The sequence below is a fragment of the Alosa alosa genome, chromosome 2 (assembly GCF_017589495.1).
Source record: "Alosa alosa isolate M-15738 ecotype Scorff River chromosome 2, AALO_Geno_1.1, whole genome shotgun sequence".
NCBI classification, from domain to species: domain Eukaryota; kingdom Metazoa; phylum Chordata; class Actinopteri; order Clupeiformes; family Clupeidae; genus Alosa; species Alosa alosa.
In genome coordinates, this window is record NC_063190.1 from 2,245,228 (window position 1) to 2,272,222 (window position 26,995).

Below are 26,995 nucleotides of genomic sequence, written 5' to 3' on the forward strand. Positions count from 1 at the left end.
TGTGTTTTTATATTATATTCTTTAATTACTCTTCTGCTGTTAAAGAATGTGTTTGTCTTGTATGTATGCTGCTGAGACCTTGAATTTCCCCTGGGGATCAATAAAGTATCTATCTATCTATCTATCTAGAGTGCTGCATGGTGTTTGCTGTGCAAAATAAAGCGGTTGCTATAATGATTACTAGGGTAATCATGTTGGTTGCTATGGTGGATGCTAGGTTGACATTGTAGTGGTGGTTGTTAGGTTGTTGCTAGGGTAATCAAGATAGTTGCTAGGGTAGTTGTAGTGGTTGCTATAGTAGTAATAATAATAATAATACATTTTATTTAAAGCGCCTTTCAAGTCACCCAAGGACACTGTACAATAAGAGAATAACAAAGGATATAGACATAAGAGTAGCATAAAAACATCAAACAGAGACAGTATACAAGAGAACATAGACATAAAAGCAACATATACAGGGACAGTACAAATAGACAGTGCACTTAGTAAAACACACTATACATTCAGCAGGGGACAGACATTACCAACAAAAGTATAAAAAAAAAAATATAAAACAGTAATAGAGGAGCAAGTGGGATGGAGGAGGCAAGGTTATGAGTAGGAAGGAAAAGCAAGAGTGAAAAGGTAAGTTTTTAACATGGATTTAAAGGTGGACAGGGAAGTGCTTTGACGTAGTGCAAGTGGGAGGGAGTTCCAGAGTTTGGGGCCAGCCACGCTAAAGGCCCTGTCACCCATGGAACAGAGATGTGCAGTGGGGGTGGATAGGAGGTGGGCATCAGTGGAGCGTAAGGTGTGGGTTGGTTGGTAAGGGGTCAGAAAGATAAGAGGGTGAAAGATTATGTTGTGCTTTGAAGACAAGAAGGATGATTTTGAATTGAATACGGTATTGTACAGGGAGCCAATATAGTTGATGGAGGATGGGAGTGATATGTTGCCAGGACCTGGTACGGGTGAGAACTCTTGCAGCGGAATTTTGAATGTATTGTAGCCTGTCTAATCTCTTTGCTGAGACACCAAAGAGCAGGGCATTACAGTAGTCAAGTCTGGAGGTTATGAAAGCATGAATGAGAGTCTCAGCAGTGGTGGGGTTAAGGGACGGGCAGAGTTTAGAAATGTTTTTGAGGTGGAAGAAGGCTGTTTTAGTGATGTATTTGATGTGAGAGTCAAAGGAAAGGGTAGAGTCAATTATGACACCAAGGTTTTTGACTTCAGAGGTAGTGGTGGTGAAGTATGGATAAATGTGATTGTTCCAGCTTTTTCAGTACAGATGGTGTGGCAATGAGTAACTCAAGTGGTTGCTAGGCTGGGTGCTAGGGTGTAACTGTGGAAGTGGTTGCTAGGCTTTTGCTATGGTATTGGACATGGTTACTAGGCTGTTGCTAGGGTAGCTATGGTGGTTGCTATGCTGATTGCTAGGTTAATCATGTTGGTTGCTATGTTGCTTGAAAGTTTGCCATCATGGAAGTGGTTGATGGGTTGTTGCTAGGGTACTTGAGGTGGTTGCTATGCTGGTTGTTAGGTTAATCTCATTGGTTGCTAGGTTGTAACTGTGGAAGTGGTTGCTAGGCTGTTATAGGGTACTTGAGGTGGTTGCTATGCTGGTTGCTGGGTTAATCATGTTGGATGCTATGTTGGTTGCTAGGTTTTAACTGTGAAAGTGGTTGCTAGGCTGTTGCTAAGGTAGTTTAAGCCATTGCTAGGTTGTTGCTAGGGTATCCATGGTGGCTAGCCTACTACTAGTCATGTTGGTTGCCTACACGCTTCTGAATGAGGGGAGGCGTCACGTTTGAACGCTTCAGCCGTGCAGCGAATGTGGATCTACCGTTACACTAGCGCTGCAACCGTGATGCTGCCGCTTGGTTTTTATCATCACACCGTTTCTATAAAAACATAGAGGAGGCAGCTGTAGCCTACACGTCTGAGCTTTGCCAAGGCAGAATCTCGACTTCATCGGTTTTCGACGAACGTCGACAGAGATCACCATGAATGACTCTGTTTTCCATTTTTACGGAGGCTGATCAATTAATTCTGTCCTGGAATGAGTGAGTTGCCTAAAAGGATACGACTGTCCAACGACATCACGTCTACAAAGGTTGAGCCACAATTTCCTCGCTGCTCGCAGGTAACAAGATTGTTGTTTAATCCCCTGTGATAGGCTAACCTAAACTGAAGCTGAAGGGGTCTCTAGTTTTCCTCTACGGGGAAACAATAACATAACAGCATAGTCAGGTTAGGCACGTTAACGTTAATTCTGATCACCCCTCATGAGCTAACTGGCTTTCTACATTTGACATTCAGCAAAGATCCAAAAAGCAGACACGGTGTGTATTAATGTGGAGATACATGACTGTTAGCAGACTGTGATGCGCTTTGGTTATTAATTCTTAGTTAAATAAACACTGCTGCTCAACCAAGCCGTAAAGCTAATGTATAAAATAGTACACCAATTCTGCGTGGAAATATTTGTATTAACGTATTTGGCAAGTACATTTTAAACTGCTACCACACAATTCCTTGATAGCCTATTCCATGCCTTTCCCCCCCAAAAAAATCCCTGAGTTTCCATGTCTGGAATAGACTTTATAAAATTCCATGATATTTCAGAAATTCCATGACCCGTGGGGACACTGTCCAGAGAAAACGCTTAACGTGGCGGCCCCCAAAACAGCAATCAAATAGGGTAGGGTAGGCTATCCACAAATATTCAATCAAACATAACTTGCAATGAATATTTACCACTGAGAAAAAATCCAAACCAATATATTACCTAGGCTACTGATGTTATGATATACCCTTCATTGGGCTAAATGTTTCCCATAGACGCGAATTGCAAGGAAACTGGCAATGTCTGAAAACTGGAATCAGATTTTCTCCGGCGGTTTCTTCAGACATTTTGTCACACTTCGGGCAGATAGGGTGAAGAGGAGCCCAGTAATCAGTGACCCTTAGTAGATCTAGGCCCAAACCAGGATCTTTAATGTTAAAGGGTGCATCCATCTATCTGTCCCCTGCTGTCCTAACCCCTCCTAATTCATTTTGTGAAGGAAAAGAGGAACGATGTAAGGATGAATCAAGGAGAGACACTGAGACAGATATGAGATTGTTGATTGTTTAATAGCCTAGCCTAGACTCTGTAAAGCGCCATGAGACGTGTAATGTTTTGGCGCTCTAGCCCTGTTTACACAAGCATGTGTATTTTTATAAACGAAGACATTTCCCTACGTTTGAGCCTTGCATTTAGACGCAAACGGAGAATTCGCCCCGTAAAACGGTTATCCAAAAAAACTCCGGCCAAAGTGATTTTTTTGGTTGTAAACTGTGGTAAACGGAGTTTTGGGCAGCCAACGTGACAGTATGCGACAGAAGTACACCAAATGTGCGACCAATGTTTACATTTACATCAGAGAATGTCCAGAGAATGTAATAAGGGGAGAACTGCCACTCAAGGAAAACTTCCGGTTTCTGAACTGGTTGCAGTTCCTTCTGTGGTTCCACATGAGGGCGCTCGTCCACGAGTGCAGAATGCATGGAGGTCTATGGAGCTGTACCCCTCAAAATCCACTTTTCTTGGGATATAATTTTTTTTCAGGTAATTTGAGTATTGCATTCGAAAGGGGAGGCAAAGAAAATACACTTGGTTGAGTATTATATTTTTTAAAGTCACTTAATTGTTCTAAAAAGCCTTCCAAATGTGTCAACGACGTCATTCATTAGCACAATGCTAGGGTGTTATGTGCAACAACGACCCAACCTGTAAGAAATCAAAAGGACATAAGTACTCGTTCATTCAACTTTTGACCTATAACCCATGTTGAAGTTATACAAACCAGAGCCATAGAAAAAGAGAGTTGCGACACTCTTTGAAGTCGCCGTCATGCGGTCACGTGGTTCACGTGACGCTTCAACAGTTCCAAACAGCTCTTTATGCGGTCGGTTATTTCAATGGGATAGACAGCAGCGAAAAGCGTTATTGAACGGGAAACATTACAACAAACCAAAAACGAGTGTTATTACGTGTTAGCATGCTTGCATTATAGTGTCAATTATATATTGCGAGTATAATTAGTTTGCAACATCGATCTAAAATATGTTCTTTGGTAGTTCTAACATTGAACGTTTGTTTCCTTGCTGGACATTCCTACATTTGCTAGACTTTACTTACATTGTCAAAACGTGGGCTATGCATTTTGTATCCTTTTTGTGTGTGGACATTAGATCCAGTGTCCTTTTCAGTTCGTTTGGTGAGAAGATGAAGGTGCCCCCCCCCACAACACAGCCTTTAACATTTTAAGACTAAGACATAAACATGTCAAAAACACATAGGCTAAATAAGAATCAATAACTGGAAAATTGGAAAATGTTGATTAATACTGCAAGGAAGGTATGGTGACATTGCAACATAAAAAGGAGGTCTGACACTCATTTAGGTTTCCAAAAAATAAAAAGATTCCAGTCTCAAGTTTGAACAACACGTGTGTGAACTACACAAAAGACACAATGTGGTAGGGATGGGTAGCCCTCCGACTCTGTACACTTATAAGAGGGACATGGTAAGGAGGATGCAACATTTGGCTGGAGTCGGGAGTGTTATGGGAGGTGTGGAAAATGCTGGATCAACACAACTCCGTTTGTGTAAGGGCCCCATCGTGTGGACCTCAAACATAAAAAATGATCTTATCTGACCATTCCAGTCATATATAGCTGTCTTGCTCCATTGACTCCCATTCATTCTGCACTCATGGCGATCGCCCCCAGTGGAACTCTGGTGGAACTGCATCCAAAATTCGGTACAATGGGACTTAATACGGAGTGGCAAGGCTCTCCGTAGACGGGCTCTGTTTACATGTTCTCACGTGCAACTTTTCAGGGTTCTGATTGGTTAATGTGAGCTTGAGTTTATCGTTAGACTGCCACTGTGTGCTCATGACAGCATGTGTACACTGTCTCGTGTAAATGCAGTTTTATTTGCAAACGTAGATGGCCAGATATTCGTTTAGGAAAATACCCTGCTTCGTGTAAACGTAGTCTAAGTGAAATTATTACATTAATACACAGGATTAGATGTTAAAATCCCTTGTGCCAAAATCCAAGGTAAAAACACATTCAGAAGCCCCTGCTCAAGTTTAACTTTAAAAAGCACACTACCCACAAATCCGCCAACAAATGGTCACAAGCACAATACAAATGGCCCATCCAACAGCAGTATATAGCATGCGGCATGTCATTGGGGTTATCAAGTGGGCACCCTCATTCACCGATGTTTCGTTAAGTTAGGCCCACGACACCTCATGAAGGCTTAACAGTGAAACCAGCGTCCTGGAGACACTCCCCTCCATGCTGCCACCATATTACCACATTGAAATATCCAGTACCCAAAATACTCTTAACCAGCCCAGGCATGGTCAAGGTTGGCTAGGTTGGTCCGTCCCGTTGATGTGGACTGAACCATCGCCATAAAAAACCCTGGCCAACCAACCATCAACCTAGGCACAGCCCATCACAAACACAAAACAAAATTAGCCAGTTAGCTTAGCCATTTAGCTTAGGCCCCATCACAAACACAAAACAAATTAGCCAGTTAGCTTACGCCCCATGCTGCCACCATATTACCACAACAAACATCCAAATACCCTTAACCAACCTAGGCATGGTCTAAGTTGGCTAGGTTGGTCCGTCCCGTTGATGCGGACTGAACCATAAACCATAAAAAACCTTAGCCAAGTACCATCAACCTAGGCACAGTCCATCACAAACACAAAACAAATGAGCTTAGCTTAGCTTGCGCCCCAGGAAGGGTAATTTCTCCTTACCCACAACCATTCGCTTGCCCGTTCTGCTGCTAAAGACATGTTACTAACCACCTGCCTTAGACTTCAACCACAAATGCCCAATTCAGACAGCAAGCCAATAGCAGATCTGGCCACAAACCCACGCGGCACCGACATTTCAATAGGCCTTAATCGTGCACTCCAACCTCGCTTAGCTGCCTCCTCTGCTATTTCAGTGTATTTAGCTCTCTTCAGCTCGTTGGCCACTTCCACTCTGTCTTCCCAAGGAACAGTGAGTTCAATGAAGTAAACTATCTTCTCTGAATCCGACCATAGAATTACGCCGGGTCGTGAGCTTAGTACTCACTATATGTGGAGGTACCGCCATCTGCTGGCCAAGATCAACCTTCATTTCCCAGCCCGCCCCATTTTTCAACTGGCCGGTTTTACACCTGGGCCGGCGGGAACAAGGTTTATCCCCTGACGCACAAAGTTAATTTGCCTTACCCCTTTACTAGCTGCTAATGAATTGACTTCTCTCCTTTTATCCTCTATTGCCGCTGCCACACATTTCAATACCTGGTTATGACACCACGTATACCGCCCCTGGGTGAGACTTACCTTGCATGATAGGATATGGTGGAGACTGCCCACACACGAGCAAAGTATGCATTTATCATCCTCACCAAACCATTGACTTAAATTCTTGGGAGATGGGAGCACATCATATGTAGCACACAGGCTTGGAATTTCACCATTCTGGGGGCAAGGCCACTTGGCCTTCAGTTGGGCATATTTGGTGGGGGGCACAAAGGCCACATGTCAGGGCACCAAGGCCAAAGTTAACTATACAGTAGTAGGCTATAAAAATTATCAAAGTTTTATTTAGCCTATTCACTGCAGTAGACCTGCATCATTGTATGAAACACAAAAACATGAAACATGACATATTACATATAACTGTAAATCATCTGATCATCTAATAAAAACAGATATCTAGGCTATATATCAAATTTATTTTATATTTGGCCTGCTATGAAATCATGTATTGAACAATTTAAATTTAAGCACAGCTCAGCTTTAAGAAACTCAAATAGCCTAGATGCATGCTTAGCATTTTGTGATCATTAAGGCTACTTTCACAAACTCTTAGTCAGTTGTCCTCTGATTTACCAATATCTAGGCGATATTTGTAACATTTATTTTGTGTTTGGCCCGTTATGAAATCATGTGGAACAATTTAAACACATTGTAAAACTTAAAGGGGATGGGGATGGGGCTGGGGATGAAGCTGGCATGAAAACAGCGAGAGCCAACCTGTCCCGTGGCATCAAGGAAGCAAAAAAGGAATACACTCACAAGATAACCACCCACTTCAAAGACAGCAGGAACTCACAAAGCCTATGGCAGGGCATTCAGGCCCTCACGGACTACAAGCCCGCGCCACAGAGCTGTGAGAGCAACATCCCTCTGCTCAACAACCTGAACCGCTTCTTTGCTCGCTTTGAAGCACAAAACAGCACCTGCCCACAGAAGACCCATCCCCCTCTACATGAGCAGCCCCTGTGCCTCTCTGCCGACAGCGTGAAGAGGACACTTGCTGCTATCAACACCCGTAAGGCAACAGGTCCAGACAACATCCCAGGTCGCGGCGCTGAAGGACTGCGAGGGGGAGCTTAAGGATGTCTTCACAGACATCTTTAACACTTCCCTGAAGCAAGCCATCGTCCCATCATGTTTCAAAGCTGCCACCATCATACCTGTGCCAAGAAAACTGCTCCATCCTGCTTCAATGACTACCGCCCTGTGGCACTGACACCCATCATCATGAAGTGCTTTGAGCGGCTTGTCATGTCACATATCAAAGCCATTCTCCCCCCCCACCCTGGACCCCTTCCAGTTTGCATACCGAGCCAAGCGGTCTACAGAGGATGCAATCTGCTCTGCCCTCCACCCAGCCCTCACCCACCTGGAAAAAAGAGACTCATATGTGAGATTGCTGTTTATAGACTTCAGTTCTGCATTCAACACCATAATACCACAACAACTCATCTGCAAACTCGACAAACTGGGACTCAGTACCTACCTCTGCAACTGGCTACTGGACTTCCTCTGTCAGAGGCCCCAAGTAGTACGTGTTGGCAACAATACCTCAAGCAGCATCACACTGAGCACAGGGGGGCCCCAAGGCTGGCGTGCTCAGTCCGCTGCTCTTCACCCTGCTGACGATGACTGCACTGCAACCTACAGCAACAATCACATAGTGAAATTTGCTGACGACAAACTCTGGTGGGTCTCATCACCAAGGCTTAACGAGACTCAATACAGGTTGGAGGTCGACCATCTGACCACGTGGTGCAGGGACAACAACCTCCTGCTGAACGCCAGCAAGACCAAAGAGATTGTTGTTGACTTCCGGAGAGGTCACACCCAACACCTGCCACTGACCATCGACGGTGCTGTGGTGGAGAGAGAGCGCAGCAGCACCAAATTCCTGGGGGTGCACATCAGTGAAGACCTCTCCTGGACCACCAACACTGCATCACTGGCGAAGAGAGCTCAGCGCCGCCTGTACTTCCTGCGGAAACTCAGGCGAGCAAGTGCTCCACCAGCCATCATGACCACATTCTACCGAGGCACCATTGAGAGCATCCTCTCCAGCTGTATCGCTGTGTGGGGCGGAAGCTGCACTGAATACAACAGGAAAGCCCTGCAGCGCATAGTGAACACAGCTGGAAGGATCATTGGTGCTTCACTCCCCTCCCTGAAGGACATTTACACCACCCACCTCACCAAGAAGGTTTGACCAAAATTGTGAGTGATGCAAGTCACCCCGCCACAATCTGTTTGATCTACTGCCCTCTGGGAAGAGGTACAGAAGCCTGCGCCTCCCAAGACTACCAGACTCACCAACAGCTTCATACACCAAGCTGTAAGGATGCTGAACTCTCTCCCTCCTCTCCCCCCTCCACCCTCAGCTACATAACATCCTGGACATTGGACCCACAATGGCCGCCTGCACTACTCCACTTTAGTGTTAATTTCGTCAGACGAGACGAGAGGAAATATGTTCGTCAACAACCTTTTTTTTCATGACTAAGACGAGACGATGACGAGACGGCAGTAATGTCCTGAAACACTGACTAAGACTATCTTAAGATGCATTATTGTTGATGAAAAAAGACTAGACTAAAATGTTTTGCATGAAATAAAAACTAAGATAAAATCTCTCTTCATTTTCGTCTACAAAATGAGAAGACAGAATATCTAGCTGTTACGCTTTCAAAATATTCAATGAGTTCATACACAGCTTTCCTGTAGGCTAGTCTACGTGCTGTTGCTGCAACCCTGTGGCTGCAACACTAAAACTACATGGAACAAGAACACTGGAGATTTCTGCCAGAGTTAGCAAGCTAACTACCTAAGCTTTATGCCACAATGCTACATACCCAGAAGTTGAAGCTTCTCTCATACAAATTAACATCCCCCAGAATTTAACTAGTTAGACTGATGATGCAAAGTTTGCTAGCAAGTAAGCTAATATGGAAAGTTCACTAGCAAGTTAGCTATGGCTAAGACGGAGAGTCTGTTTGGGGAATGTGTTGTGTTTTATGCATATCGCCATCTAGCGAGGCGGAGTAAAACATTAATACTTTGGCCTATGACAGTGTTTCTCAAACCTTTTCAGTTTCAGGACCACTTAACTAACCCTATCTAAAAAAAAAAAAAGATTAGACCTACTTCAACAGTAGCCTATAATTAGTCTACACAATAGGCCTACTGAACCACCTTGCTTATTGTCTTTGTACTTTGCTTATTGTGTGGATTCATACTTTATGATTTAAACTGGCATATCTTAGTTGCAGAACTGTTTTTACATACAAGTTGGTTCAATATTGCAAACAACTCATCTATATTATATTTTACCACGTCTGCTCGCGGACTACTTGGGATACCTTGCGGACCACCAGTGATCCCCGGACCACACTTTGAGAAACACTGGTCTACGAATATGACAGTGGTCCAGTCAAATCTTTTACTGTCTATGGTCAAATCCCAGCCGAGCTATAACTGTAGCTCGACTTACCTGTGCATGTAAACATACTGACTGACAAAAAAATCAGAATGAGTAATTATAACAGACGAAAGTAGCCCTGTGGACACACAATATTGTTGGAAAATTGAGATGTGTGAAACACTATTTGACTCAAATGGTAATCAGAAATAATTTGTTATTAAAAAAGACTAAAATGTGTTGACTAAAACTGACTAAGACTAAGATACTTTTAGTTTTTTTTTGACTAAAAACTAGACTAAAATGACGAGACTTTTAGTCAACTAAAACTTGACTAACAAAAATGATATTTGAATGACTAAATATGACAAAGACTAAAAAGGACATTTCGTCAAAGGACTAAGACTAAGACTAAATTAAAAATAGGTGACAAAATTAACACTACTCCACTTGCACACTTGAACACTTGCACACTTGTACACTTTACAACTTGGTGTTGTTGTCCTGAAAACACAACACTTCTGCTGCTCTTACATAACTTGCACCACTATGCCACTTTCTTTATTACTCAGGTCAAACAGAACTACCCAAGCCTCTTATTGGCCTGACTTTGCACTAGTTTTTTATTGACTGTCTATGCACAATTTCAACAAAATTTTGCTGCTCTTATTTTTTCATTATTATATGTGCCCTCTTATTTACTTATTTACTTACTTTTTTGTTTACTTGAATGTTATGTTTGTCTGTGGACTTAAAATTGGTAAAATATGTCTTGTCTTCACCGTGGGATAGTGAGAAACGTAATTTCGATCTCTTTGTATGTCTGGAACATGTGAAGAAATTGACAATAAAGCTGACTTTGACTTTGACTTTGACTTAAAGCCCAAATTTGGAGACATCCATGCATGTCGAAATTTACTGCAAATTCAAAACTGGATTACTCTGGAACGTCTAACTGTACAGGGGACTGCTTTACACTTTTGTGTTCGGTAAGGTCTGTTGTTTATTCTGATATGTGGTTTGTCATGTGTTAAAAGAAGGGTTCGTGAAGTATTCTACCGAGATGAATGGGTAGGGAGATCATGGACGCAAAACCTTCAGTAGAATGTATTATTAAATTAAATTATATTATTTACTTTTCTCATGAACCGCTCAACACAGCAATTATCGGCTAACATCGTTTAAAAGCTGAGAAAAAGCTCTTTCATGTGATACTTGTGATGTCTGTGTGATGAATAGGCTAGTTCGCGAGTAGTTCAACTGAGAAGAATGGGTGAATTTGGACACACTTTCTTGCGCTGTCACTTTCTCTACTGCGTAAAAGACTAAATTAATTTGCGCTGTGAATGCCATGGCCGTCGTGGCCGCCGTGAAATTCCTACCATGGTAGCACATAAATCTGATCTTAGCAGCTTCCATGCCCCATAGATCTTTCCATTTAATCCGTCTTTTTTCCACTAAGTAAAATTAAATTGAATTGAAAATTTAAATGAGATATCGTGCTCACTCAAGCATCACTTTAAGAGGCATCAATTACTGATGATGCAGCAAGCATCACCTCTAATAAACAGACCGTTGTTACACACTAATTGCAGAGATATACTAAAGCCTAAAATATCATGAACATGGAGTATTCCCACTTACTGTCCCTGATAATGAGGTAACTTTTGATAAATGTTAAATACAGTGTAAACAAAAAAGGCATTTTTCTTTTTTAAAGTTTGTAGGGTAGTTCATGATAATTCCAGCATACAAAGATCTTTTCTTGTTTTATCTAGCCATTTATTGTCGCTAATAACCCAGATAGCCAAATCAGATTGGCAGATAGTGGACCGCCACTTGTGGTCCGCCGTTGGACCACCAAATTTAACTTGTCATGAATACTAAGAAAAGCTAATAAAATGATATATGGAGTATATAACTGAACAAATGAAAAAGATTTTAGACCATAGGCAATAGGCAAAATATCGGGCAATTTGCCTGCAACCCGCCAGAGAACCGATGAGCAAAATGCCAGCGGACCGCCATATATCCCCAATGGACCGACAGTGGTCCGCCAGCCTCTTGCTATTTGGGTAAATTGCTATGAATTTGTTTGAAACTGAAAGTTGACATAGCCTATGTGGGAGGGAACTTTTCACCTGCACTCTAAAAAACATTGGGTTAAAAACAACTCAATTTCAACCCAACCACTGGGTAAATAGTGGTCGAGCCCAGCACTGAGTTATATTAGCCCCGAAAATTGGGTTGTTCGGTCAACCCAATGAGTTGGGTTGATAGTCTAACCCAAACATTGGGTTATCGTAACAAAACTGTTAGGTTAAACCTACATAATTGTTGGGTACAACCCAGGATTTATATTATTTTCACTGTCATTTCTGGGTTATGCTGACCTAATTTATGGGTTATTCTAAGTATCTTATTTTTCTCCTTAATCCAATCATATTAATTGATAATAATTCAAATAAATGTTTGCAAATCATTAATGTTTTAAAATCCATCCAATGGGCAACAATAGCCATGCAATGAAATAAAACAGTTCAACATTTATTTATTTGGTAGTTTATTTTTTGACCACCTATGGAGTTGTTATAATAACTTGTAGCTTCTAGTTCTAGATGCAAACGTTACCGGGTAACGTTAGCTAAATTACTGTCTGATGCTACAACCAGAGCCCGTCTTCTCTGCTACAACCAAAAACACCCAGTAAAGTTAAGTTACATGGCTATAATATGAAGCTACCCTGAATGAATTAATAAGATGTTGTTTGCCATTATTATTACCGTACGTGTGGCTTGTGAAGAGACTAACATTACCTCAACTGTGTTGGCTAATATTAGCTGACAAACGTTAGTGCTAGCTGCAACCATAGTCTAGGCTACAACCACCACGAAGCATATTTAAAGGCAAACTTGGCAGGATTTCCCCCTCTGCTGTTGAAATTGTGCATTATGCTATTTCAAACTGTGGGAAAAAGTAACGATAAAGCACATGGATTTGTTTACAAGCTAGCGAACCGTTAGCATAAGTTTGGCAGAACTATGTGGATGTTACAAGGTAAGAAACACGATTTAAAACAAGTTTCTTGTTTCTCACTTCTCATTCCGGGATGGTGGTCTCAATGTTGCAAGGTTGGTTTTCCGCCTGTGGACGCTAGGCGCAGCGGGGAAAGTCACCATTTTCACCGGAACAGGTCATTTAACCATCCAAATTATTTCTAAACGGGTTTATTACGTTGAAATAGTTGCCAAGTACCCCTTTAATTAGAATTGATGCTAGCTATATGGTCTGCTAATGTTAACCAGCTTGGTATGCTCATTTTAGTTCGTTGTAAAAGTTTGTTTTGTTTCTGTCAGCAGTTCATACCCAGTGAACAAAGAACTATGTTTTTATGAGTCTGTCTTTACATATTTAACATGAACAGTAATATGCCAGCAGCATAGACTAGGCAGGATTTTCGAAAATGTGCTTATTTAAAGTCCCGAAGGCAAATCATGTTAATTTTTGGCATACAACATTTTTAGGGGTTTTGAAGGGTGCTGAATTCAAATATTATGTATGCCAGGCTCAAAAATGTCCCATAATGCCTCAAAATGGAGAAATCTAATATGGCCGCCGCCAGGTCAAAATCTAATGAATCACTTATCTTTTGGACTGTACAAGGTAAAAACCTTAATGTAATGTGTTCTTATAGGTTTTCACATATAGGGAATTCAATGCCATGTTATTAATGTACAATTAATGTACATGGTTAAAATTGTTGTCTCGGATAATGAATAATCCATGAAAAAAGAGGACCATGAAACAGGTTGATGGCTTTCTGAAGAATTTACTTGAAACATGTTTAGAAGCAAGGTTGATTACCATATTTTAACTATCTATTTATATTATTTATTTGTATTTATCTATGTACCGTATTTTCCGGACTATAAGTCGCTCCTGAGTATAAGTCGCGTCAAAAAATGCGTCACGAGCAGGAAAAAAACATATATAAGTCGCACCGGACTATAAGTTAAAAATTAATATAAAAATGTATTTCACAAAATCCAAAACCAAAAACAGAGACTATGTAACTGGATTATTGAGGCCAAAAAGATTAATGAAGATGAAGGAGTGAAGGCAGCCAAGAGGAGGGCAGGAAGGTAATTGTAAAGCAAAAGATTCACTGAAAGAAAATGCCATGAGGTACACCAAAATGTATCTAAAATGTGGAGAATACAATGCAATCAGGCATTTTGGGCAATGTGGAGTCACAAGCTGGCAGCAGATTAAATGCTCATGAGAGAGAAAAAGATGCAGTTTTAGACGTGACCGAAACGATAGGCCTATAGGCCCGACGGTAATTGTAAAGCAATTTACAAAAGATTCACTGAACAAAAATGCTGATATGATACATGAAAATGTAGCTAAAAATGTGGAGAATGCAATGCAATCAAGCATTTTGGGCGATGTGGAGTCACAAGCTGGCAGAGAGATTAAATGCTCACGTTAGAGAAAAAGACGGTTTTAAAAGGACGTGACCGAAGCCTAGGCAAGCCATGGCAATAGGCCCGACGGTATTTGTAAAGCAATTTACAAAAGATTCACAGAACAAAAATGCTGATGTGGTACATGAAAATTTAGCTAAAAATGTGGAGAATGCAATGCAATCAATCATTTTGTACGATATATTGGCACAGGCTGGCAGCAGAACAATTGCTTGGCTGGCCACCTCCGAGAGAGCGAGAGAAAAAAAGATGCACATTTAAAACCAGGGTCTAAATTCCAGCGCGGAATTGCGGGTATTGCGAATAAATTATTACTTAGTATTGAGCATAATAATAAAAGTCCCGCAAATCTAGCCATCATAATGCGAGAGATTCCCACACATTTTACAGCCTGTCTGACATTAATATAATAATGGAGCGGCCTGAATGCGGGACTATTGACGGACCAACTCTGACTTCAATTGAACCCCATGCAGAGACACACACACGCTCGTGCACGACCACTTTGGGGGTGCCTCTCTCTCGGAATCAGGAATTTTGCAAACACAGAAGCATGACCGCCTATAACGCGAGAGAACATGGATGACTTCTCTATTCGACGTTCGATTGCAGACGAGAACAGACAGCTACAGACACGGAGCGCACATTAGGCCTACTTTCACTTTCTGTGCGTATTCATTACGTGAAAGATAATTAGTAGCAAAACAGCGATCAAATATTACATGGAAGTGCGTTTTGTTTTAAAATGTTTTCATGCATGTCTAGATAACGGGTGAGGAATGTTTAGGAGCCTCGTAAATCCTCAAATTTAGGCTGCGCAAAGCACAGCACCTTTATTTGGCCATGGCTTGTATTCGAGTCAGCTATAGTCCTTTATTTCTTGCGTTTTATTGTGAGACATAGGCCTATTTTCGTTTGGAGCGGCATGGGTAGGCTATCAAAAGCAGATGTTCAATTTGAGATTTAATTTACATTTGGACTGTTGATTATATTGCTAAATATCGGGACTGATGACCACTGAAATCTCTGGGGTATTTAATGACTTACTATTAAGTTTAATGTAGTGTCGGGATTTCGATTGCCATCCACTTATTGCGAGATAAGGTATCCGCCCTTTCATTCATTCGTGTGCTGTGCTGCAAGGGAAACCTTATTCCGTATAGCCAAAGAGGTCTAAGATAGCCTAAATGTAGTTATTTTTTAAATTATGCATGATTTACTTTTTTATAAAATTCATAGGCTGATGCCTGGCAGCAACAATTGTGTTTACATGTAGGTTACTGCTTCAGCCTCTAGCTCAGAAGGGGGCGGCATGCAACTGGTAGCTTGAGAGTAATGAGAGCAACGTGTTGGAGACTCATGGTGTAATGACTTTTCATTGGCAACAATACCAACCAACAATATAAAATATTAAGAAGAGCTCTTTTATGAGTTAAATTGAAACAAAACTAGATGTACCGCAGAGCGGTACAAAATATGACCGCCGCCCAGTCCAGCACATGTTTTAGACAAAAATAAGTCACGCTGAAAGGCATAACTGTCTCACTGAATTGCATTATGCACACTCAATTCTCACTGGTATCTGCTAGACGACAAGTACCAAAACATGATTAGTTCATAGATTTCACATGTAATATACATTTTATACAACCCCACCCCCATCTTGCCTGTTCATAATTCTGAAAAATTCTTGAATTGTGTGCATGTACATGTTTATGTTTATGTGTGTGTGTGTGGGTGGGTGTGTGTGCGTGCATGTGCTTGTGTGTTTGTCTGTTTATGTGCCTGTGTGTGTGCATGTGCATGCGTGCGTATATGTCTACTGTGTGAGTATGTGTCATACGTAAGATTACTGTGAATGTTTGTGTGTGCGTGTGTATCTGTTTATGCACATGTGTGCATATGGAATGGGTTTACATGACCCCTTGAGGCAAACATACGCAAAAACTTGGCCCTACGGTTCTCAAGATATTCACAGAAAACTGTGTCTGCCCTACCCTCCTTTCGGGGGGTCCAGTCCAGCGGGGGGGCTACAGATCAAAACGAAAAGCGATGGTTCCATGCTATCCATGTGGGGTTACATGCCCACCAAGTTTCGTGTACCCCGGTCTTTCAGTGTCCCGGGAATCCTTGTTGGTGTACGGTCACTAAATGTACACATAAATTATTTTATTGTAAGCCCCCCCATGAACGAAAGTCCACAAAACTTGGCATGCATTCGGAGGGTGTCATAATGATACTACACTTTCAATTTTGTGCAGTTTTGACCATGTCAGCCAGAGATATTGTGATGAAAACAGCTAATGTTTTGCTTTTTAATTTTTAACTAGGTGGCGCTATACATGAAATAAGTGGTAATGGGATAGGTTGACATGCCCCCTTAAGACCAACATACAAAAAAAAGGTGGATCTCCTTGGCCCTACGGTTCTCGAGATATTCACAGAAAACTGTCTCCGGCCACCTACAGGCCAGTTGGTGTATAGTAACATAAATTAATTTATTGTGTGGCCCCCCATGAACGGAATTCCAAGAAACTTGGCGTGCATTCAGAGGGTGTCATAATGATCCTACACTTCCAATTTCGTGCAGTTTTGACTATGTTAGGTCACAGATACCTGCGATTACAACACCTCATTTTTTACTTTTTTTGTGTTTAACTAGGTGGGCTATACATGAAATGAGTGGTTATGGAATGGGTTGACATGGCCCTTTGAGATCAACATACAAAAAAAATGGTCCTCCTAAACCCTACGGTTCTCGAGATATTCACAGAAAACTGTGTCTGCCCTACCCTCCTTTCGGGGGGTCCAGTCCAGCGGGGGGGCTACAGATCAAAACGAAAACAGGAGGTTCCATGCTATCCATGTGGGGTTACATGCCCACCAAGTTTCGTGTACCCTGGTCTTACAGTGTCCCGGGAATCCTTGACGGAAATTTGGACATGCGAAAAAGAAAAAGAAAAAAAAATCTGACTAAACCTAAATGACCGCCGCTTCGCTGCGCGGCGGTCATAATTATACTGGCTATTATTTGTCCAAATCTGAGGCCCGGCTATAAATAGAATCCCGGCCATTGACGATTTAGGTATGCACGTGTGTTTCAGGCATAGTGCAAGCACTAATCTCTGATTGAAAGTGCACAGGACTTGTGCATTTGAGAGGCTCTCTGTGACTGTAGGCGTAATGTTTCCGTGAGGGTTCATGTCAGTTAATATAAATTAACATTTAAAAACATGTTCAATTATATATTTTTTTCATATATAAGTCGCACCTGACTATAAGTCGCAGGACCAGCCAAACTATGAAAAAAAGTGTGACTTATAGTCCAGAAAATACGGTATCTGTATTTTAACTATTTGTTTAATAATGCATATTTACCTATTTATTTAGTAATTAATCCATTCTATTCTATTCTATTCTATTCTATTCTATTCAATTCTTTAAACTTCTTGGTATGAAGAGGTAGGCTACACACTTAGGCTATCCTAATCATCCTCATCCTCCTCCTCTCCAGCAGTGTTCTGACAGGTGCTGCTGCAGCATGACTCCATGCATAACATGCCACTTTTCCTGCAACTGCAGTGCTGGCTTAGACATCCCTTGAAGCAACCACAGGAGGTGATCTCCTTACAAGCTTTTGGAATTGGTGGAAGAGATAGTAGCTGTGGCACTAACTGATCATGCACATTTGGATGGCCTGATAAGTGTGTGTTGTGTTTGGGCCACCAACATGCTTTCTTGGAAAGGGACGCCCCCCAGTCGTGCATGAATTGTTTTATTATGCCTATGCACACAAGGGAAGCCCTTTGTCGTTTTTTCTCTGGTAAACGTGCGGGTTCTCCTGTTTCCGAGGGGCCATCAAGGAAGATGGCAAGAGTAGCCAGGGGGCTTGGGGAGTCCTCAGCAGCCTCACAAGCCTCACTGTTTTCTCTTAGCACAAGGCCTGCAGTTCCCCAACCTGCTCCTTCTACCAGTCCGCATGAGCTAGAGGAGGAAGATGAGGAGGCCATTGTGGACGTTGAGACTGTTCTCTCGTCTGAGGGAGAGGAGCTACCTTGTGCACTGCCCTGTGCAGCCAGCCCCGTGGGAGGCGAGCTGGCCCGCCTGAGCCCCTGTTTGAGGAGGTCGTTGGCAGGGCATCCAGGGCTCTTGATATTCCCCTTCCAGAGAAGCCGCTCATTCCCCTCCTACCAGACTTTAGCGACTTGGTCTGTCGCCAGTTTTCCTCCCCAACTACTTTTCATAGGTGGTCTGGCCAGGCTAAGTGCTTTCCAACATGCGCGGCAAAGGACTGATAGGTTGTGGCTCGCTCCCCTCAGTGGATCAAGCTTTGGAGCCCCTCTTCTCCTCCCCCAACTCCCTCTTTGGTGGTCCCTCCTGCCTCAGTGCCAATGGCAGGACTATGGAGGTTCTGCTGGGTAAGCTGCATAGGGCCATAGCAATGCAAGCCCGCCTGGCTAACACAGCGGCCATTCTGTCCCTGTATGTTCGACACCTCTCTGGTCTCTTGCAAAGCAGTGCCCGTGATCCCACTCTTTTGAGAGAGCTCCAGTCAGCCTCAGTGTGCCTCACTGCAGTGTCTAAGGAGCAGGCAGTGGCATCGGGCCGCTCCTTGGATCAGCTCTGAGTAGCTAGACGCCATCTCTGGTTGTCTCAATCTCAGCTCCAGCAGGCAGACAGAGAGCGTCTTTTGAGAGTGCCGGTGGAGCCTGGGTCCATGTTCGGCCCACAGGCAACCACCCTATTGCAGCAGGCGCGTGACAGCCACCGCTGTGCAGAAGAGGTGTTGGGGTCTCTTGGCAGGCGTACCAGGGGCGCTAGGCGCCCTAGAGCATTCACGCCTACCTTGGGATATCCGTCTTGGAGGCCGACTGATCTCAGGCAGCGGCTTCAAACATCCCAGGGGTGGGGTAGCCGCCCTCAACCTGGTCGGGGGGGCCAGCGTGCTAGTCCCTGTGGCCTCTCCAGGCGCCCTCGTCGTTCCTGACAATCTCCGAGCCAGCCCACGCTCAGACCTTACGTGCAGGGCTGTCCACCCTCCTGGACAAACGATAAGTAGAGATGCACCGATTGCAATTTTCTGGGCCGATACCGATTACCGATTTTTCATAGAGTTTGACCTGCCGATACCGATTTTAGCCGATTCCGATTTCATTCCTTCTAACCATTTTATAGCACACACACAAATAGTTATTTTCTATCTTTTCTTTGATAGAACATTTTAATATAGACGTGTAATCAACTTATCAATGATGAAATGGCTGTTAAAAAAAATGGAACCGGTGAGCAGACAGATTCTTTTTCAAGTCTAACTTCAGATGCAGTATCAAATTATGGATTAAGTTAAGTTATGGAACACCCATTTTATGCTTCTCACATCCAATATCCAACTAAAGATTTAAGAACAATTTTCATGATACATATGAACATACTACCATGTAACATATTTTCATATGCATTGATGAATTTATGGGAGGGCGAGGGAAAAGTGGTAGCAGCCTAGGCTATCACGCAAACACAGGGGAGAAGTACTAATAGCGATTAGGTGCTCCATCATATGAAAACAGTGCACGTCTGTTTTGCGGTGAAAAAATTAAATCCAAATTCCGGTTAAATGCATCAATTAGGCTATAGAAACTTTCACAGACGGCTGATTCAGTATTCAGAGCATCAGTTTTCTTCATTGTAGGCTACTATGTCAAAAGCAACTTTAACGTTTGTTTGCCTTTCTAATAGGCTATCATTTGTTCACTTTTCACGACATCCACTTCTCAATCTGCTAGACTAGGGTATTTTTGAGGCATAGCCCGAGTCTACGTGCAGTAAATAGTTAGAGTATTTTTTTTTAAGTGGAGTAGAACTACTAGGGCTACTGTATGTCGCTGCTTGTTGACATGTTATTATGTAGCCTAGCCTATGATCGCTAAACTTTGATTATTTTTAATGTCGCAATCGTTTATCTCAATTTCAGCAGGCTTGTGGTTCAGCTGTGGACGCACGCAATTAAGCGGCAGTGACGGTGATGAGCGATGTTTACGTAGCCTAATGAAGTGACAGCTTAGTAAATTCCACGCCAGTAGGCCAATGGTAAAGCACAGCGTTTGCTGCATAGAAAAAACTCAGTAGCCTATTAGCTTTCTTTGTAGCCCTACATCCAGCCCTGAGTGTTGGCCTGGTTGCTAGCTTCTTCAAACTTTGCAAACTCAGCTGGGTGTTGTTACAATTGCAGATGGGGCTCAGGATATTAAACTATCTAGACGACTGGCTCATCTGTGCAACCTCAGAAGTGCAATGCCACCTACACGTGGCCTTGCTGTTGAAGCACATTCAGGACTTGTGCTTGCGCCCCAATCCCAAGTAAAGCAGGCTCCAGCCTTCCCAGGTCACCACCTTCCTGGGCATGGTCCTGGACTCCAGGAGGGCATCCGTGACTCTCTCACCGGCGAGACAGCAGCCGTTCGCCGCATGTCTCAGTCGCTTCACGTTGCACGCCCAGGTGGAGTGGAAACTCTGCCTTCGCCTCTTGGGCCTTATGGCCCTTCACATGCGCCCAGTCCAGAGGGGCCTGTTGAGCCTAGGTCTGTGCCCCCAAGGGCCCTCCCAGGCCAAGGTGACTGTGTCCCATAGGCTTCACAGGGCCCTATACTGGTGGAGAGATCCCGCCAACACCGAGAAGGGGAGTGCCATGGAACCAGAGATTCGTCACTGTGTCGTATTTATAGACGCATCCCAGTAGGCTGGGGCGCCGTTCTCGATGGTCAGGGCATCAATGGTCTCTGGACGGACCCTTGGCTATCCCAGCACATGTCCTGGAGCTGAGGGCCGCTCTCCTCGCCCTCCGGCACTTTCTACCGTGGCTAAAAGGCAAACATGTGATGGTGAGGACCGTCAGCACGGTGACTGCGGCCTACATCAACAGACAGGGGGGCTTGGGGTCTCCAGGTTTTTGCAGCCTGGCGATGTGCTGGGGGCCTTGTATGCTCCGGCCGACATCTTGTCAAGAGGCGGCCCACATCCCGGAGAGTGGAGGCTCTAGTTAGCTTCTTCCTATTCACAAAGGCTAACTAGCTAACGTTTTTTTAGTTTCTTACAATATATTAATTATTCAGTTAGCCTATACATAATCCTCACATAACAATCTTCACATGCTATTATAGATGTATTACATGGTCCTAAACAAATTGTTGTGATATTATGTTATAGTTTACCTGTTACTGCTGAGCATCATGTGAGGGGAGCGACATAATTGCTAAAAAGCGCCTCCTCAGTGTATAGGTAGAGGGTGTGGCCTCATTCAGGGTTACATATGGGTATTTGTGTGTGTAGGGGTACGGGTAGGGGTGGGATGGGCAAACATGTCATCATAGCACACTGAAATCAAACTATAGGCTCAGGTACAATATTTCATTAGTAGGCAAATCTAGTAGTAATAGCTTAAGAGTTTCAAGCATTTTCTTCAAATACTAAATAAATAGTTAAAATACAGCTAAATAATATAAATAGATAGTTAAAATATGGTAATCAACCTTGCTTCTAAACATGTTTCAAGTAAATTCTTCAGAAAGCCATCAACCTGTTTCATGGTCCTTTTTTCATGAATTATTCATTATCTGAGACAACAATTTTAATCATGTACATTAATTTCAAGCATTTTTTCTAGTCTTGATCTTAAATCTGAGCATGGCATTGAATTCCCTATATGTAAAAAACCTATAAAAGCATATTACATTCAGGTTTTTACCTTGTACAGTCCAAAAGATAAGTGATTAATTAGATTTTGACCTGGCGGTGGTGGCCATATTGGATTTCTTCATTTTGAGGCTGGCATACAGAAGATTTGAATTCAGCACCCTTCAAAACCCCTAAAAATGTTGTATGCCAAAAATTAACATGATTTGCTATCAGGGTTAATTTCTTTTAAAAATTGACCTAGACTAGCACTCTTGAGGCGTCGGGGAGTGAGGTTTTACCAACGCTCTACACGCACAGCTAAGCTAGCTGGCTTTCGTTACAACTTGCTGTGCAATAGGCTGGCCTACCACCAGTGCTTAATTTGTAAAGTGGGAGGTGCCGGAGCGCAAAGGCGGGGTGGATCCGGCGACTCAAAACGGGGATTTGAGGTTACGGACCAACAACAAAAAAACCTGCGTACATAGCTCTGACTAAAAAAAAACGAAACAACGCGGTGTGTACACCAGGGCAATGTTTATTAACTTCAGAACTTGCAACACACTGCACTGCATGGTGTAAAATGTAAAAAAAAAATTGCAATTATTACCACCCAGTAATCAATAATCAACTAGATACAGCGTGGAATGATATAGTAATTTCTGATTGACACATCTGAATACCTATCTGAACCCCTATTCCCCCCGGACACCTCCCCCCAATCAAAATACATCGGAACTGACACATAATATGACACAGAGAGGGAGCGGGAGACACAAACACTCAGCACACAGACCGGGAAAACAGGAGATACAGGGGAACCAACCAACAGTCCAACAAGGGGCTAATAGCCTCGGCGCTAAAGTATGCTATATATTGCAATGATGACCACCCACACCCAGTAACCAATGATCAACTAGATACAGCGTGGAAGCGCGATTTCTTCCTACCGTAGCCTAGGCCTACTTGTCCAAAATGCCCCATACAGCATCCAGACCCTCGGCCTCCACTACCCTGCTTCTTTCTCTACACCTATGTCCTTTAGAAATCCATGACCTCACGAAAGGGGTTGAACCGGGCAAGCGGCGGGCCGACAAGGCAAATGGGGAGGAGATTGTAGAGGTGGTATTCCCTGAAAGCCCTGATGACATTCCGCGGGCTATCGATGCAAAACTGCTGGCAGAGCTTCTCAACTTCTCTCTCCCCGAACAGCGCGTCACCCTCCTGTGGCCAATATTGTGGATAAAGCACTTTCAAATACTCGATTAGCTTGTTGTATCCTGTTTGGTCTTCCCTATTTCTAAAGACTAATAAGAAAGATATCAACATTGAACACTACACAAACAGTAATTTATTTATTTTTCGTTTAGCCGATTTATTTTTTATATTGACGTAAGAGTTGACGGAGGACGGATCCAATAAAAAAGGTTCCGGATCCAACGTCGGAGGTGCCGGAACATGTTCCGGCGTGTTCCGGCTCAAATTAAGCCCTGCCTACCACTATCTACCATATAGCCGATCATAAACAAAAATAACATGAAAAAAATTCTTTACAGTCAGTTAGACCTGCTCCCACAGACAACATGGCAGAATTACTCATCCGCAAATATTAAGAGTCAAGAAACCATATTTACTGTTTTGTGGCATTTCCTTATCAAGGAGCATAACGCCAATTAGATGCCAAGACATTCCTGACCTGCACACAACAGAATAGGTGAAAACTTACAAGTAATGTACAAGTGGAGGATTAAAATCTTGACAGATGATGACATACTGTACCTCTGCTGACAGATATTTCTACAGTAAAACCCATTTGAGAATATACATTTTGGGAGATGAAGGAATGTGAATAGGCTAATTTTGACATGCTTTAAAGGCGCACTAAGCGATGTTACACGGTTTCTAAGCTAAAACATTCACATACAGCAAACACGTATTGCTATAACTAAAAAATATCATATTGCATGATATTTCCATAACCACGATACGCGCTTCACGATGACGACAAAAAGGTGCTAACAGACATTCACAAAAACCTATAGCCCATCAGCAATCTATCTAAAATAACACCTATTTGAAGTACCATTCATGATACTGTATGCTGTCAAATTTTGAAGTTGTGGGAAGTACATAGCTTAACTGTACAGTATGTTTCCCCATGTCTGTTTCATTCGTACTGGCCAGGAGGAACGTATGAAACAACACGCACATAAATAACTCATCATAGGTTTTGTTCAGAGCTGGAAATGCAACTGTATTTGACAGAGGACAGATGTAGGTGGCTAGTGACAAAATATTAGCTTTCAGTGTGGTACGATGTCTTTGTAAATGACATTTCATTAAAAAGCCCCGGTTCTCCCCCTATGGAATAGATGTGCAGGGTGTGAAAGTTTGACAGGCATAGCAACAGTAACTAAGGAGGGCGGGACTTCTGGAAGGCTCAATTGATTTAATTGAAAATGATTTTACAACATGTGCTTCTATAATGTTTTCTTAATTGTCTTTTGTGTGTTAATGTCACAGGGTTGGTGATAAGGATGCTGAAACTCAGGCTACTCAACATGTTGGCTCCAGCCTACTTTTTCACGGCAACAGTGATCACTTTTGCCTTGTATTTTTTCTTTTTTATTCCAACAATTTTTCAACCTCCTGCCATTATGATACACACATTTATTTTTCTCTATCTAATGTTGAATTCACTGGGGAATTACGCAATGACTATATGGTACCCATCAGAGACTACCAGTGAAAGCACAATTCCATTATGTCCTCTGGACTGTCCAGACAGGGTGGATGCCCATTACCTCCGTAATGACCATCACTTTTGTAAACTATGTAGAAAAGTGATATTGAAAAGGGACCACCACTGCTTCTTCACAGGAAATTGTATAGGAAACAACAACATGCGTTACTTCATCATGTTTTGCATCTACACATCATGTACTTGCTTGTACTCCCTTGTTCTAGGTGTGGCATACCTCACTATGGAATATTCAATTTCATTTGAAAACCCCTTGACATTCCTCACACTACTGCCCCTTTCAACAGGATACTTCTTTATTGGTGAGTTGCTTAAGTAGGCCAGGTAAAAACATTATCCTCCCTTTTATGAACCTCCCTTTTCTGTCTTTTGCTTCTTAATTATGTCTATTGTGACAAATGTTTTTGGCTCTGTCTCTCCATTTAGGTATGATCTCAGGCCTCCAGTTCTTCCTAGTCCTGATGCTTTATGTATGGCTGGGTATAGGGCTGGTATGTGCTGGATTCTGCTGCCAACAAATTCTACTGGTAACCCGTGGGCAGACATGGTGCCAGCTGCAAAGGGGACGTCTTGTTCAGAGTCATGGGATGTGGCGTACCAATCTGAAAGACGTATTTGGTTCACGGTGGGCCCTGGGTCTCTTTCTGCCTGTGCTCACAGTCAAGGTTGTCTCAAAAAATGATGGAAACTTAAGTCAGAAGTTTAATTGAGTGTTTTAACATACTGACACCATGCCTAGATTAGTCTGCAGGCCCAATACTAATACAACAATGCTATATGTGCCACTCTATATTTATGGCATGAAGACAATTCAGGTTGTTCCCTGAAAATAATAGATCAATAAATGATCAAACACTGAATATCTAGCTTTGAGCAAATGTGTAGTACTACACATATTTTTGCAAACTATGTTTGTAGTCAAAAGTCCAGTGTTCAAATTTAGGGTACAGTGGTCCAGTCAGGCTGTTCTAATCTTTTATGTTTCAAGTGATTGTTGAACATTTCATAAATTACATTAACATGAACAAAAAACAAAAAAATCTGTAGTAGAGCAGTCTACAGTATGTTATTTTAACAAGAAACAAGTGTTAGCAAGATGACTTAATATTTGATGACTATTTGTCCTGGTTTAACATGCATATCACAGTTGGTTCAGTAGGATCTCTTTCTGAGGCACGTTTCCCAAAGCCATAGTTGCTAACTAAGGGCGTTTTCACACCGACAGCGTGTGTGCTTGAGCCCTTGTTTCAGTTCATTTGTGCTGGTCGGAATGCAACAATCCAACAATGTTTCATACATGTATGGTCGGCTGAGTAAATCAGATTATTTTCTAGCTGCAGTCACGACTCGTTTCCAAACTCCACAATTGGTCAAAAGTCACAAATGCAAACATTAAGCCAAGATTGCCCCGAAAAACTGTCTCCAGTGTGTAGCCTACAACGAAATAACTCGAAATAGACAGAAGAAACACCTGAGGGAGCTGTCTGTTCAATTCCCACGTAGTTTGGTCCGCCTAGAAACAATGCGTGTATGAAACTGACCGGACCGAAGTTTGTTTGCAACATTGTACCAATTTATTGCCTGTTGCGGACCAAATAACTGAACTGTACTGTAGGCCTGTAAACGTCCTAAGTTGCAATGCAATTCCCCATTGCCAACCAACTAAGGTTAGCAACTATGGTTTTGGGAAACGCACCCCTGGCCAGTAGAGCACTGACAGGAGCAGCTAAGGGGAATGGTGAGGAGAGTGTGAAGGATCCTTACTTACGGAATCTGTCTTTATTTCTATTATGTAACTGTTAAGATATGAAAGCTGCCAGTGGTTTTGTGTGGTGAATGATTCCTGCAAGTTTTTTTTTGGTTCTCTCTTGTCAGTTGAAGTTGTACCAGGATGTAATATTGAACGTGTGGACTGACTGTACTACTGAACATTGAAATGAAATCTGACATCTGACATTCAACCCTAGAAGAAACATGTGCTGTGGTGTTTTTTTAATACAGAATTTCCAGAGAGTGAGAAGACTGTTGTAGGGTGTCTGATTGTCTTCACCCCAAGGACATAAACATACCTAGGCCATTAAAAGGTTAAACCTCATATGGAACAATGCCTTCACGGGACACCCCCCTCCCCCACATCCCCCAACATTATAAATTAATTGTATGCACCATATTGCTATGTAGCATAGTAATATTATACACCATTTGAAAGCTTGGACTCTTGGGAATCCATACATGACGACAATTTCCATGTACAATCTGTAAAGTGCTTTACATTGTCAGATTAATCTTACTA

General features: G+C 42.6%; 1 protein-coding gene across 2 annotated transcripts; it reads left to right on the forward strand.

Annotated features, from left to right (window-relative positions):
* The first annotated feature begins 1,693 nt into the window (after positions 1 to 1,693).
* On the forward strand, positions 1,694 to 26,722 carry zdhhc22 (zinc finger DHHC-type palmitoyltransferase 22). 2 transcript variants are annotated; one of them, XM_048237572.1, is made up of 3 exons: positions 1,694 to 2,125; positions 24,465 to 25,004; positions 25,129 to 26,722. In XM_048237572.1, exons 2-3 carry the CDS (start codon positions 24,479 to 24,481, stop codon positions 25,410 to 25,412), a joined length of 810 nt encoding a protein of 269 aa, XP_048093529.1. In that variant the 5' UTR covers positions 1,694 to 2,125; positions 24,465 to 24,478; the 3' UTR covers positions 25,413 to 26,722. The 2 variants fall into 2 exon arrangements, with proteins under 2 accessions (XP_048093529.1, XP_048093530.1); XM_048237573.1 differs by lacking the exon at positions 1,694 to 2,125 and having other exon boundaries at positions 22,227 to 25,004.
* The last annotated feature ends 273 nt before the right edge of the window (positions 26,723 to 26,995 follow it).

Excerpts from the sequence above, each read along its gene's own strand:
- zdhhc22 (XM_048237572.1), top strand. The coding sequence starts at position 24,479 with ATGCTGAAACTCAGGCTACTCAACATGTTGGCTCCAGCCTACTTTTTC. Across the intron at positions 25,005-25,128 it reads AACAGGATACTTCTTTATTG|GTATGATCTCAGGCCTCCAG; the intron begins GTGAGTTGCTTA and ends CTCTCCATTTAG.